Source organism: Rhinolophus sinicus, chromosome 1 (genome assembly GCF_057876585.1).
Source record: "Rhinolophus sinicus isolate RSI-liver-muscle chromosome 1, RSI-T2T, whole genome shotgun sequence".
Classification (NCBI taxonomy): Eukaryota; Metazoa; Chordata; class Mammalia; order Chiroptera; family Rhinolophidae; genus Rhinolophus; species Rhinolophus sinicus.
In genome coordinates this window covers 126708817-126723623 of record NC_142501.1, presented here as the reverse complement: position 1 = coordinate 126723623, position 14807 = coordinate 126708817, and the positions used below count along the sequence as shown (strand labels likewise).

Sequence of the window (14807 nt, the reverse complement as noted above, 5' to 3'; positions counted from 1 at the left end):
TGTACCAGTAACAAATTTACGATATTTAAGTATCACAGAGGGCCGAGAACTCTTCATTGTTGCCAAGTTCATAGTAAGTTCAACAAAACCGATTGTCATATTCCAGGGTATTATTTTGCATACAGATATCATTATTGATTTCTAGAGCTACACTTTAAACTCATAAGCATAAATAAAAGAATTAAAAACATTTACATAGATCGGAATTAGTACTACCCATGTATAATACATATTCTTGTTTTTCCCTCACAAATTTGGGCAAAAAGGTGCGTGCGCATTATACATGGCAAAATACAGTACTTAACCACTGACGTAGCAATTTCACTTGACGAAACAAAGATTTAGCAACATGGAGAGTAAAAATGGTATTATTTATAGCAACAAAAAATTAGAAACAATATCCAACAATGGAACATCATACAATGAACATTTGAAGTCATTAAAAATTTGGAAAATGTATGGTATAATAAGTTCATAAGACTATTAAAGAAGAAAGCAGAATCTAAACCAGCACTGCAGTATGGTCCAATTATAAAATATAAGAGTACATGAGAAAAAAAGAGACATGAAATAAAACACAAAATGTTAACAGCATTATCTCTAGGGACTAGGTTCACAGGTGAATTTCAATTCTTTCAAGTACATAATGTTTTCAAAAATTTCTAAAATGAACATAATTTTGCTGCACGTAGTATTTTCATTAGGAAAGCTCTCTTGCACTGTAATTTGGGAGAAGGGTGCCAGGACAATAGTAAGACAACAGAATGCCTACAGAAAAAGGCAATAGGAACTGGGCAAATAGTATAAAAGAAAAGCATAAAGATGACAAAGACAAACTTTCCCTCTAATTAAAACTTTATCACAGGACTGACCGCCTCCCCCAGCTCCTCCCCTCCAGTCCCTCACCACAGTCCCTGATATTAGAACTAACAACATAAACTACTTACGGGTCAAAGAGGCTTTTGGGAAATAACTACAGATTATGTCTTCTATAAAAAATGTATTCTGAACTACAAGCAACTAGCTTATTACTGAACCTTATAAGCAGAAGGATTCCTGGAGTGGAACTTCCCGATGTCCTAGGCAACACTGATTTTATAATTCTCTCAATACTGTTTTTCCAAAGCTTACACATTTCATTTTCAGGTACCTATACTCTAATCGTTCAATTACACTGAAAGCTCCTATAAGGCAGTAGATGGTAGCTTCTTACTATTGCATCTTCCCTGAGACTTGAGGGGACAATAACTGTTAGTTAACTGTGGGTTCACTGCTACTGTTGGAGCAACACACAAAAGAATATCTAAATGGTATCACACAAATAGTAACCTAGAAAGTAAATACCAAATCTAGTGCGACATGAAATTTTTTATAAATTAAATGTTAAAGAATAAGACAAAGTAACTTCTCTGTACAATAAAGCCAGAATTAGACATACTTAATTGCAAAGGAGATTAAACTGATGACAGAAATTACCTTGTTAGAAATGCCTAAATATAGAAAGACCCTTCAAACATGTTTACAACGTATTAAATCAAAATGTTTTCTCACCCAACCGGGGTAAAAACTCTTACCTCATTGCTGGGAGCCTCGTGCTCAGGAACCACATCTCGATGCTGGTTTTGAGAAACTGGTGCACTGACAGAAACAGATGTGCTTTTTGGTGAATGGAAGGCATTGATGAGATGACTCAGAGGAACTGTAACCTAGAAAAAGATGAAAGCAGAAATTAAGTAGTACGGACCGCCACAAAATGACGTATTTCACAATTATCCAGAATTTGATACTTCTCGACTTCCACATGCAACATCTTGTTCTTAGTCACCATCACCTATATGTGGATTTTCAACAGCCTCCTAACTACTCTCCCTGCGTGTGCTCTAGCCAAACCCAAGTTGGATCGCATCACTCCTCTGCTCAAAAATCCTCCTGTGGCTTCTCTTCTAACTTAAAATAAAAGCCAGTCTTAACAACTATGACACAGAAAGACCTCCATGGGTCTTTATCACATTATCCACTACTATGCTCCCCTTCCTTTTCTCTGCTCCAGTCGCACTGGCTTCCTTGCTGTTCCTGGAACACACCTGGTAGGTCCTCACCCCAAGGCCTTTGCACTGCTCTTTATTCCCTTTGTCCAGGTAGTGACACAGCTTGCTCTCATACACCCTTGAATTCTTAACTCGAAAGTTATCTTTTCATGAGACTCTTTTCCCTAGCCAATCTATTTAGTTTTCCAACAACTGTCTCTTAAAAAAATATTCCTTATCCCTTTCTCTGCTCAACTTTTCCTTCTTGGTACTTTCACTATCTAACACACTTTATCTGTTCACTGATTTAATTATATGCTGTTTATTACCTGTGTCTGTCTCAACCAATTCTCTGACATCAGCTGGGTGTCCCAACACTTCAATTCTGACACCAATTTCCCAGTGTTAAGTGCAGATCAAACAGGTGAAAGGCTCAGTCCCACAAGACTTCTCCCATGTCAGACGCCAGTCACAGGTCCCAAGCCAGCCATACTTCTGATCTACCTGCTATAAATCAGGGTTTCCAACAACCCCCTTTGGGTTCAATAATTTGCTAGAGCAGCTCACAGTACTAAGAAATACACTTTACTGATGTTTACCAGTCTATTATAAAAGATAAAAACGAACAGCCAGATGAAGAGGAACTTAGGGCAAGGTCCAGAAGGGTCCTGACACAGGCTCAACCACGATCATGAGTGTACCACCCTTTGCACTGTGAATCTCTGCACTGAATCTAGTTATAGTTTTTACAGAGCTCATTCTCCAGGGCAGGTGAGCCTTCCCCTCGCAGAGGCCAGGGAGTTGGAGCTGAGAGTTATTTCTGGTGACAGGCCTAGTCCTGAAATTATCTAGAGACCCCACCCTAAGTCACTTTATTAGCATAAATCCAGTAGGGATCCAAAGGGATTCCTTAAGAATAAGACACTACTATCACTCAGGAAATTCCAAGGGTTTTAGGAACTCTATCAAGAACTGGGAACAGAGACCAAATATTTATTTTTTATTATATCACACTCTCCCACTAGAATGTAAGTTCCATGTGACAAGGGATTTTTTTCTTTATTCGTTTATTTTATTTTCTCTATTTTATTTATACATTTACTTAATACAAAATGTTTTATATAATACATAAATTACATATTTTATATTTTATTTTTCTCTTAACTTATTCAATACTGTATCCCAGAGCAACAACAATGCACACAGTAGATGCTAAATATTTGTTAAGCAAATGAATAAATTAAACGGGTTCTCCCTGTATGCCAGGTTTTTTACTATGTGCTTTACTTATATCATCTCATTTAATCCTTATACCAGCCATAAACATAAGTTACTATTATACTTCCTATTTAATTAAGACAGCAAGAATTTAAATAGGTTCAGTGGCAGGTACAAAGTCACATAGTTGTCACACAGCTAGCTAGAAAGTATAGGAGCAAGAATTCTAGTCCAGATAATCTGACTCCAGATTCCAATTAAAGATATTTTCATTCCATAGTTATCGATATAGAAATTAATTTATGATACACTGTTAAATGAAAAAAAAAACAGACTATAAAACTACATGTAACATCTTTTTTTTTAAAGTATGCATACACATTTGTGTACTGATAAAAAGTATGGAAAAATTTATTCTAAAATGTGATCTCTTTGGGTAATGAGATTATAGGTGATCTTTATTATTCACTTGTATATTTTTCTTTTCAGCATTTTTGGAAATGAGCATGTGTTATTTTTAGAGTCAGAAATAATAAGTTCTTTTAAAACAACAGGAATCAAATTATTTTAAGATACGTACTTTCTGCCCATTTCTTTGAAAAAGTTTATTTGAATTAGTTATCTTTTCATTCAAGAAAGGATTTACAGTGTAAAAGCCGGTTTCATCTCTTCTCAATGATAAAGTTTACCTTCTGTGGCTTTTGTAACTTTACCATTTAAATTCAAGTGTATTCAACCAATTAAGCAACCAGAAATTACAAATATGTTCTACCATCTTTCACAGCATAAAATGCATAATGGCCCTATGTGAGCCCAGTTAAGACTTGCCTATAGTACACAAAATCCCTTCACCATCTCTACCAATGGCGTGTACTGCTAACTCTCCATCCAGCTGATGATAAATTCTCCTAAAATGGGTCTTCTTGATGTAAATTTCTTGAAGTTCAGTTTCAAAAGTTTGATACTATATTCAACAGACCAAGTCAGACTTCTTTTCCAAACAATCGGTAGGATTCCTCCAAACTGTCATCTTGGTAAATAATACCTTCATGCATGCAACTGATCAAACTAGAAACACCTCTTTCCATCACCCCTTATATCCAATACCTCATGAAATGCTATTCTTTCTACAAAATAAATCTCATTCCCTTCTTTCCATAACCATTGCCACTTTATTGTGTATTATGCCTCTCATGGATTACTGCAATAGCATCCTTAACTGAAAACACATCCAGTCCTGCCCTTTCACACTGTCCACGCAGCAATAAACCAGAATAATCTATTAAAAGTGTAAATCTGATCATGTTACTCCCTAGTTAAAAGCATTCAGTAGTTCCCAACACACTTAAAATGAAATCCAAAGTCTCTTATTATTACTGCCTGTATGATCTGCTTCAAGGACTCTCCCCAACCTCTTTCTGCCATTGTGCTCCTTAATCACCACGCTCTAGCCACACTGCCCTTATTTTTGTTTGCTCCAATTGCCTAAGCTCTTCCGAACCTCAGGACCTCCAGATATCATTTGGTCTGCCTGGCAAACGTGTTCACTTCCAGTCATTCCTCACCTGGCTAACTCCTACCTTTTACTTCATATCACCATCAAGATGACACATTTGCTTTGTTCACCCAGCACATTACTTATGCCCAGTAAATAATCACCTCATTTTCTATTATCCAGCCAGTAATAGCAAAAAACAAAACAAACAAAAAACCCGAGGGAGTATGTGTTACACAAAGGAACATAATTATACGTTTAAACCAACAAACCAAAGAGCTTCCAAAAAATTATTTTTAAATCTGAATATTTTCAAAAACAGTTGGCAAGACTATAAGAACTCTCTGGGGGGAAAAACTATCAAAACGTTACCATCAAAAATGATTTTTAAATGAACCAAGATTATTTACAAGTTACAAGTGATTAGTCCTAAAAGAAGATAATTGAAAACCCGTGGAATCATTTTTCTCTGCCCCTTCTTTCGTTTCATAAGCAGTCAATAACTTGAAAAATTCTATTTATTAGTCTTTCCTGGTCAAAATAAAAAAGCATTCGTGACAGATTACTCAAATTATTATAGCATGTTTGCGTTAAATTCCATTTAAAGGGAAAGAACAGGGGATCAAGGTTGTGAATACTAGTCTCCGGCGAGGTGGAAAGATGAAAAGGGAATATTACTTGCTTCCCTTACATGTATGACAAGAACGTCTCCCCCACCCCTATCTCTATCCCTGAGTATCCCGCACTGAACAATGCCTGATTGATTCCGTAGCAAAAATTCCACGCAGTCAACTCGATAAGCCAGTCTCCATCACGTTCTTAATCATATCTCTGCTTCACCATCAGCCCTTTACTCTCAGCGCTGCCCCTGATCCCCGCTCACCCCCAGGACTCGCGTTGGTCTGATCGCTTCCCTCCTACGATCCTTTACGAGAAACCGTTTCCATGAAACGCAAATGGCCAACAGTCGCGGGCGGTGGTGGGGGGAGAAGTGCACTGAATGCCAGGACTCACCTGAGGCTGCACCGTGCTCGATAGGGAAAACATCTCCTCCGGGCCCTCAGCGACCTCACCCGCCTGCCGACACTGCCCTTCTGTCCACAGCCCGGCGGGGAGGCGCTGAGCCCTTCTTCCTCCTTCTTTTTCTCCCTCACTTTACCCTCACTCTTCTTAGAAACGGAAAATGGCCTCCCCTTCCTCCAGCTGCAGCAACTACAACCTGTCCCGGAAGGCAAAGCTCTAACGCAACAGTACTTCCGGGGCAGGGGAGCGCGGCAACCCGAGGACTTACGTCAGTGCTCGGGGTTTTCCGGGGCCGGTGTTTCTGCCACCGCTGCGGAGCTTTGGTAGCTCCCAAAGTACGTAGTTGACGTTCACGTTGAGTAATACGCTTGCTACAACTTAGTGTTCTTTACATTCCCCACAATAAATAGAAAGTTATTCCCGTTGGTCCTAATCGTTTTCAGTCAGGCAAATTACAACCTGTTAAAATGTCAGATTACAGGGTCACTACCTGCTCCTGCTCATCCAGTTACGCCACATCTATGATTTCACTGGCCATCGCTTTCCAGAACAGACTAAATTAGTTTACATTTCTCGTTGGGGTGGGAGATCGCGAAGGACTGGAAAAAAGGGGCAGGGAGAGAAGAGGCCCCAGCAGCCTCTCTTAGAGGTCGGGAGAGAACTCAAGTCCCTCGATTCCGCTTCAAGTACCCATTGTCCCTTGTTGGCCAACAACTGTTCGTGGCACGGCCCACCCCCGTCGTTACAGAGGAAGTGGGCGGTGGTCACTGCCCTCTAAGAGTCTGGTTGGTTGGAGAATTTCCCAGTGTCCCCTCCCTCACGCCCATAGGCTCCTTCGGCGTTTACGAAGGGCGGGTGACAGGGGCGGGGCTGCGCTGGGCTGGGTTTCGCTCGGGCATCGACGGGGTGACGTCACCGCCGGCGGGCGGCGTGGGCAGAGCTTTACTTTGAACCCAGTTGGCGGGAGTTGCGTCGGGACGAGAGATCTTGGCGGCTGCTGCAGGCTTAAATCTGGACTGGCCTGCAATGGAGCCCCCCGCCCGGGCCGAGAAGGAGAGTGGAAGAGGCGCGGCGTCAGGGGAGTGCATGAATAGCATCTCGGTGCCGCGACCTCCCTCCATTGAGGAATTCACCATAGTGAAGCCCATTAGCCGTGGTGCCTTTGGGAAGGTGTATCTGGGGCAGAAAGGCAGCAAATTGTATGCGGTGAAGGTAAGAAATCCAGGAGTAAAGCAAGGGAAAGAGTCCAGCCCTTCGGCTCTTCTTCCTGACCCCTGAATTGGGCAGGCCCCGGGGCCGCTACTAGACTAGGTGGCCCGGCTTGTTGACGCCTGCCCAGCCCTGCCACTGACTTCACCCTTGGGGTTGACAGAAGCGCGGGCAAGTCGGGTGTCTTTCCTTCGCCGCCGCCCTTTTCCACACCGCGAATGCTTAGGAGACACGAGAACTTCTGAATCCTTTTTACTGATTTGGCCTTTACCAGGATGAACTTTGAAACTTTAAGTTTGAAACAGTTATTTTCCAAGTTATGTTTTAATTCTGTCAGTTTAATTTCTCTAACGTGTACAACCACAAGATCTCATTAAACAACGTCATTTTTTCTCTCCAAACTTTTCATTATAAATCTAGAATGTGCGTTTATTTAAAGACTAAACTGAAATATGTCCCAAAGCAGTCCTTTATCCTTGCAGCAGTGTATAGCATTCCAGAAACATTCAACAGATTTCAATGTGTTGAAGCTGTTCTGGCCACACTTGCTTATCCACTCCCATAGTTTCAGATTACTCACATTTCAGCAGTGAGTGAAGGTGATAAAGGGAAGAAGCCAGCAATCTGAGTAGCAAGAGACATTTTCAACTTTTTGTTGAACATTGCTATGTGAATATATAGCAAGAACCTCCAAAATGTATTTGCCTAACCTTGACCAATCCTCTCCAACTAACTGCCTATACTCTGAACCTCCTGTATTCCCTCTCCACTTAATAACACCACCGTCATCCCTGTCATTTAAACTAGAAACCAGTGTCATTATAACTTCCCTCTACTTCATGTGTATATCCTATCTCTTAACGAGGCTTGTCATTTCTGTCTCATATTCATTATTACCCCTTCCATTCCATTTCCAAGTCTGCCCAAGTAGAGCCCTTCATTTTCCTTCCTCCATTTGTTTGTTCATCCTCTCTTCCTTCCTTCCTCTTTCAAAGTACAATTAGGTTTTTTAGTAGATTAAAGATTGGGTAACCATCACCGCAATCGAATTTTAGAACATGTCCATCACCCCCAAAAGATCTCTCCTGCCCATCTGCCTGCCCCCTTTAACACCGCTACCCCAGGCAACCACCAGTCTACTTTCTATCTCTATAGGTTTGTCTTTTCTGGACATTGCATACAAATGGAATTATACATTAATTCTTTTGCATCTGGCTTTGTTCACTTGACATGATGTTTTTGAGGTTCATTAGGCCTTCATTTCCATACCTAATCTATTAGAATAGCCCCCTGGAATCACTGTTTTATTTTTTCATCCATTCCTTAGGCTGTGACACAAGCTAAAGTCCAAACTTCTTAGAAAAGCATTCACGCTGTAAGTTCTGGCTCTAAACTTCCACTGTATCTTCCACATATACTGTGTTCTAGCCACGTGAGACTATTGACTGGTCACTGAATGCTGTGTATTTTCTTGCATCTGGGCTTATGCTGGTTCCTCTTTGAGTGCTTTCTTCCACCCTTCTGTGCTCTTCTCCACCTATGTTATTTATGTAGTAGGGTTCATCTTAGCTCCCCTTCAGACTGTCCCTGACCTTTCAGACCCATCCCATTAAAATGAACTCTTCATTGCTTCATATGTTCCCAAGATGTTTTGCCTTTACTTCTACTGTACCCACTAATCAGTCATTTCATTTCAGTTGAAATGAAAACACCAATTCACTTACATACCTATATATATAATATACATATTGTATGTTATATATGTGTATATGTATATTATATATGTGTGTATATATATAATAAATATATATATATATGGAGGGAGAGAGAGAGAGAATCCCTTTCTTTGTAGGATCTGGGCTACTGTGGTGAGTAAACCTGCCCTCATACAGTTTCCAATCTAGTGGCATGCCAGGTGAAATCATGTTACATACAGGCTTTGTCAATTTCCCTCAGTTTTCTTGTGGAAAGGATGTTAGGCTGGAATTTACAGTGTATTCATGATTTTATTAAAGTACTCTAATGAATCTTTAGAAGAAATATGCCTTTTTTTCTTGTAGTCTTGAGAATCAGTCTCAGTGTTACTATTCAGTTTAGTGCTCCAACCTTAATGTAGATTACAGTTTTACTTCTGTACCAATTGCCTAGAAACTCGAAAGGATTAGTTATTTTCTGTAATATAGCATTAGAGACTGTTAAGTTTCAGTAGTTCTAATCATTCTTAAAAAAATTTTTTTTGATAGGCAAACTTCCCACATTCTTCCTCTTTCTGATTCTATTCCCATCCATCAAAATATCAAGTAAAGTATGTATTTATATTAGTTACTGTTTCTCTGTGCCTAGGTTCCTGCTTATCTGGGAGATACTAGGAACACGACTATCTTTGGACTTTGTTATAAGAATAGCAGAAAAGCATTATGCTAACTGAAATAAGTCAGTTGGAGAAAGACAAATACCATATGATCTCACTTTCATGTAGAATCTAAAGAAATGAATAAATGAGCAAAGTAAACAAAAAAAATAGCAGAAAAGAATGTTTTTTCTACTAAGATGTACAGCAATCAGAGAGCATTTGTTTACTTTTTCCATCTCAAAAGGGAGGTGATACTTTTAACACTTGATTTCAAGATGAGCAGTTCTCTGTTGAAGAAAGTTCTGTTTTTGTTTTCATCATATTAGTTTTTCTGGCAGAGTGTCCTCATGACAACGTGAGGTCCAAATGGCATCTGTATGTTTTCCCTCTCTGGTTGTTTCATGATGGTAACTTTGAACCCTGAGAACACTTTGTAATAAAAAATAAAAAGAATGTCTATTGTCATGTTATCTACTATAGGTTGTCAAAAAAGCTGACATGATCAACAAAAATATGACTCATCAGGTACAAGCTGAGAGGGATGCACTGGCACTAAGCAAAAGTCCTTTCATTGTCCATTTGTACTATTCACTGCAGTCAGCAAACAATGTCTACTTGGTGAGTAAACAATTTTACATTTTTTTCTTCATTCAGCAATTACTGAACCCAATGATTTAAGATGATTTAAGATGGGGTCAGAGTCCCGAGGTTTGAATTCCAGCTCTTGCACTTACTAGCTTTATGACCTTGGCCAAGTTACCTTACCTGTCCTATTAGTCAGGGTTGTTCAGAGAAAAAGAACTAATAGGGTACATATGTATGTGGGGGGGGGGGAAGGGGTGGTTATAGAGAGTGGGGGATTTATTTTCAGGAATTGCCCTACATGATTGTAGGAGCTGACCAGTCTGATATCTGCGGGGTAGGCTGGCAGGCTGTAAATCCAGGAAAGAGTTGGTGTTTTAGCTCCAGTCCAAAAGCCGTGTAGAGGCAGAATTCCCTCTTCTTGGTGGGTGTGGAGGTAGGAGGGGGGTGGCTACTGTGGGGAGGACAACATCTCAATCTTAAGGCCTTCAATTGATTGGATCAGGCCCACAAATTAGGGAGGGTAATCACCTGTTACACAAAGTCTATGTTAATCTCGTCTAAAAATACCTTCACAGCAACATTTAGATTGGTGTTTCACCAAACAATCTGAGTACCATGGCTTAGCCAAATTCACACATAAAATTAACTATAGTCAGGCATCGTGCGTTTTTGTCAACATTGGACCACATATACCATGGTGGTCCCATACAATTTTAATGGAGCTGAAAAAATTCCTATTGCTTAGTGACCTCGTAACATTGTAGTGCAATGCATTACTCACATGCTTGTGCTACTGGCGTAAACCAACCGACTGTACTCCCTGTCATGTATAAGTATAGCACAGGCAATTAGGTCCAGTACGACATAATACTTGATAATGATAATAAACAACTATGCTAGTGGTTTATGTATGTACTATGCTGTACTTGTTATCATTATGTTAGAGTGTACTCTTTCTACTTATGAAAACATGTTTGCAGTAAAATAATATGCCGTGTTATACTGGCAGCACTCACACGCATCTCATGTTTACCACATCTCTTGATTGCATCATTTTCTCTTTTGCCTCATTTAAGCTCTGTGGTTTTGTACGGTAACATGCTGTGTAGGCTTGCAGCCTAGGAGCAGTAGGCTATCCCACATAGCTAGGTGTGTAGTAGGCTAGAGCATCTAAGTTTGTATAAGTGCACGCTATGTTTGCACAACCACAAATCACCTAATGATGCATTTCTCAGAGTGCATTCCCATCATCAAATGGCACATGATTGTATTACACCTCAACTTCCTTGTCTGCAAAATGACATACCGTGTTTCCCCGAAAATAAGACCTTGCTGGACAATCAGCTCTAATGCATCTTTTGGAGCAAAAATGAATATAAGACCCAGTATTATATTATGCTATGTTATGTTATGATATGTTATATTATATCATATTGTATTGTATTATATTATATAAGACTGGGTCTTATAATAAAATAAGACCGGATCTTATATTAATTTTTGCTCTAAAAGGCACATTAGAGCTGATTGTCCGGCTAGATCTTATTTTTGGGGAAACACGGTAATAATAGTATCTACCAAAAAGGTTATTATGAAGTTTCAGTAGCTTAATATAATGCATGCAGAACAGTGTCTGGCAAATAGTGTTAAAAATATTTGGTAAGAAAAGGACATACTCGTATAATAGAAATATTATTAGGTTGATACAAAAGTGATTGCGGTTTAAAAGGTTAAAAATAATTGCAAAACAGCAATTACTTTTGCGCCAACCTAATATATAAGGTTTGATGTATAATAAGGAAAGATATTAGGAAGTGATGGACATTGGGTGTATGGACTTTGAGAAGTACTCGCTGTTCATTTAAAGCAGCAGCTTTCACTCTGTAAATTCTAATGAGGAATTGCAGGGGGACTGGCAGGAAGAGGTGAGAATGGAAGATAATTTGACTACAAATTCTAGAGATTCTTCTGACTTCAGAGATGATCTGTGCATTAAATGCTTGGTAACTCCGGTAGCTTGTTTAGTACGTATAAGTGGTGTCTGTGAATGAATGGGTTTTAGGATGTACTAGGTTTTAGACCTGGGATTTATATGTTCATCAACAGAAGATTCATTCGTTTCATGATTTGATTGCCTTCAAGAGTGAAAGCCGTTTATCCTTGATACGCTAAAGCTTTGTTGCAACTCTGTAAAACATATGAAAGGTTGGACAATTAAATTCACGAACTTTCCACGTACACTTACATGGCAGAAAGTTCGTGAACTTAATTGTCCAATATTTTGTAATTGCACCGCACATCAACTTTTTACTATATCAGAAGCCTGAGATTGAACGTGACATACAGCTTCAAGCTGTAGAACCTGAAAATTCAGGTTATAAATATAGGTTATAAAAATAGAATCTGATGTAAAACTCTTTTGGTACCTGATGGTTAAATCCATTTCTAATCTGTCAGTGAATCTGTGAGTATATTTAGACTGATGTTAAATATGGTTGCAAAGATTTAATGGAAAAGTCAAAAAATTTTAAAAAGTGAAGTTTATTTAGAACAGTGTTGAGCACCTTTTTTGCGTTAGGACTAATTCAGGAAAAATAAAAGTTTTTTACAAACCACAGTTGTTTAATGAATGCATGAAAGGTGATCATATTGTAAATACTATTCTTCTACTTGTTTTTTCCACTTAGTGGTGACCTCATCCTTTTTCTTTTTTTTCTTTTTTAAGATTTTATTGGGGAAGGGGAACAGGACTTTATTGGGGAACAGTGTGTACTTCCAGGCCTTTTTTCCAAGTCAAGTTGTTGTCCTTTTCATTTTAGTTGTGGATGGTGCCATTCAGCTTCAAGTTGTTGTCCTTTCAGTCTTAGTTGTGGAAGGCGCAGCTCAGCTCCAGGTCCAGTTGTCGTTTTCCAGTTGCAGGGGGCACAGCCCACCATCCCTTGCGGGAGTCAGGGAATTGAACTGTCAACCTTGTGGTTGAGAGGATGTGCTCCAACCAACTGAGCCATTCCAGAGCTCAGCGGCAGCTCAGCTCAAGGTGCCCGTGTTCAATCTTAGTTGCAGAGGGCACTGCCCACCATTCCTTGTGGGACTCGAGGAATTGAACTGGCAACCTTGTGGTTGAGAGCCCACTGGCCCATGTGGGAATCAAACGGGCAGCCTTCGGAGTTAGGAGCATGGAGCTCTAACCGCCTGAGCCACTGGCCGGCCCGACCTCATCCTTTTTAATGACTACATAGAATTAGATAGATTTATATGTGAATTCCATAATTTCTTTAACAAATGTCCTATTGCTGAGTTGGTTTAAGGTTTTTTTTTTGTTGTTTTTTTAACTCTTTGGGTTTTCTTTTAACTATTCTAAACAACACTCCAATGAATACCTTAGCATGAATTGCAGTACCTACTGGTAGTTGTGATGACCTTCTCTGTGGTAGATAAGACCTGGTAATATTTGGAGGGGAGGGAAGATTTTGGAGTCAAGATAACAAATTTGTATTGGAATTCACGCTCAGAGCAAGATTAAAGATAGCCCCTCAGGAGACCCCTAGGTTCTGAGAAAGCATGAGTCGGGGGTTTCCTTTTTAGGATGATTCACTTTTTCAGTCAAAAATAATAAATAGTAGCAGTAAGAGGGTGAAAACCAAATACTGTAAGAATAATGACTTCCCATCTTTTAAGCCAATGGTTGGCAAACTATGGCCCATGGGCCAAACCTGACATACTCTTTCTGTACAGCCTGTGAGCTAAGAATATTTGTGCATTTTTATTTTATTGTATATTTTTAAGATTTTTATTGAAAAATATAGCTAACACAACATTATATCAGTTTCAGGGGTACACCATAGTGGTTCAACCTTTATATACCTAAAGAAGTGGTCACCCCCTCCTACAAAGGCGTGTCTATAGTGCCCTGGCTTTGGACACGTAAGAATTGGAGGCACAGAAATGTGGACTTGGAGAAGTCTGGAGCCAGCTTGCTCCTTGCAGGCTCCAGACCAACCATCCCATACAGGAAAAAAAATAATAAAGTGATCACCATAAGTCTAGCAACCGTCTGACACTGTACCACGCTATCACAATATTACTGACTATATTCTCCATGCTGTATGTTACATCCCGTGAGTTACTGTTTTTATACCTGGAGCTTTGAACCTTTTACTCCCCTTTTTGAATTTTTCAATTGCAGTTAGCATTCAATATTATTTTATATTAATTTCAGGTGTACAGCGGAGTGGTTAGATAGTTGTATAATTTAAGAAGTGATCCCCCTGACTAGTCTAGTCCCCACCTGGCACTGTGCATAGTTATTACCATACATAGACTGTATTACCTATGCTTTACTTTAAATCCCCATGGCTGGTTTGTAACTGCCAATTTGCTCTTCTTAATCCCTTCCCTTTTTTTAAAATTTTATTGGGGAATATTGGGGAACAGTGTGTTTCTCCAGGGCCAATCAGCTCCAAGTAGTTGTCCTTCAGTCTAGTTGTGGAGGGTGCAACTCAGCTCCAAGTCCAGTCCCTGTTTTCAATCTTTAGTTGTAGGGGGCACAGCCCACCATCCCATGCAGGAATTGAACCAGCAACCTTGTTGTTGAGAGTTTGCGCTCTAACCAACTGAGCCATCCAGCCATCCCTCTGGAAGTTCAGCGGCAGCTCGTTGTCTTCAATCTAGTTGTGGAGGGCACCGCTCACTGGCCCATGCGGGAACCAAACCGGCAACCCTGTTGTTCAGAGCCTGCACTCCAACCAACTGAGCCATCCGGCCGCTCATCCCTTCACCTTTTTTTACCCTGTTCCCTAACTCTCCTCCTATCTATCACCCTGATAAATCAGACACCATACATAGTTATTACAATATTATTGATTGTATTACTTGTGCTGTACCCTACATCCCCATG

General features: G+C 39.8%; 2 protein-coding genes and 1 non-coding gene across 6 annotated transcripts in view; 2 read left to right on the top strand and 1 right to left on the bottom strand.

Annotated features, from left to right (window-relative positions):
* Positions 1-6490, bottom strand: part of YME1L1 (YME1 like 1 ATPase) — a 44314-nt gene extending 37824 nt beyond the window's left edge. The window contains exons 1-2 of the mRNA XM_019749130.3: positions 5755-6490; positions 1575-1706 (exon numbers count right to left, since the gene is read on the bottom strand). Coding sequence (XP_019604689.2) covers positions 1575-1706; positions 5755-5787 — 165 coding nt within the window. The 5' untranslated portion in view covers positions 5788-6490. The remainder of the gene's footprint in view (positions 1-1574; positions 1707-5754) is intronic.
* A 181-nt stretch (positions 6491-6671) lies between these two features.
* The window catches only part of MASTL (microtubule associated serine/threonine kinase like), a 35665-nt gene continuing 27529 nt past the window's right edge, over positions 6672-14807 (top strand). For 2 of the 4 annotated variants that reach the window (XM_019749106.3, XM_019749104.3), the window contains exons 1-2: positions 6675-6975; positions 9806-9943. In XM_019749106.3, coding sequence (XP_019604665.2) covers positions 6790-6975; positions 9806-9943 — 324 coding nt within the window. In that variant the 5' untranslated portion in view covers positions 6675-6789. Of the gene's footprint in view, positions 6976-9805; positions 9944-14807 lie in introns of all 4 variants that reach the window. The other 2 variants (XM_019749105.3, XM_019749103.3) reach the window with 2 other exon arrangements.
* LOC141570286 (small nucleolar RNA SNORA38) lies at positions 13792-13922 on the top strand. The gene has a single exon (XR_012494291.1). It is a non-coding gene; the product is annotated as a small nucleolar RNA SNORA38 (small nucleolar RNA).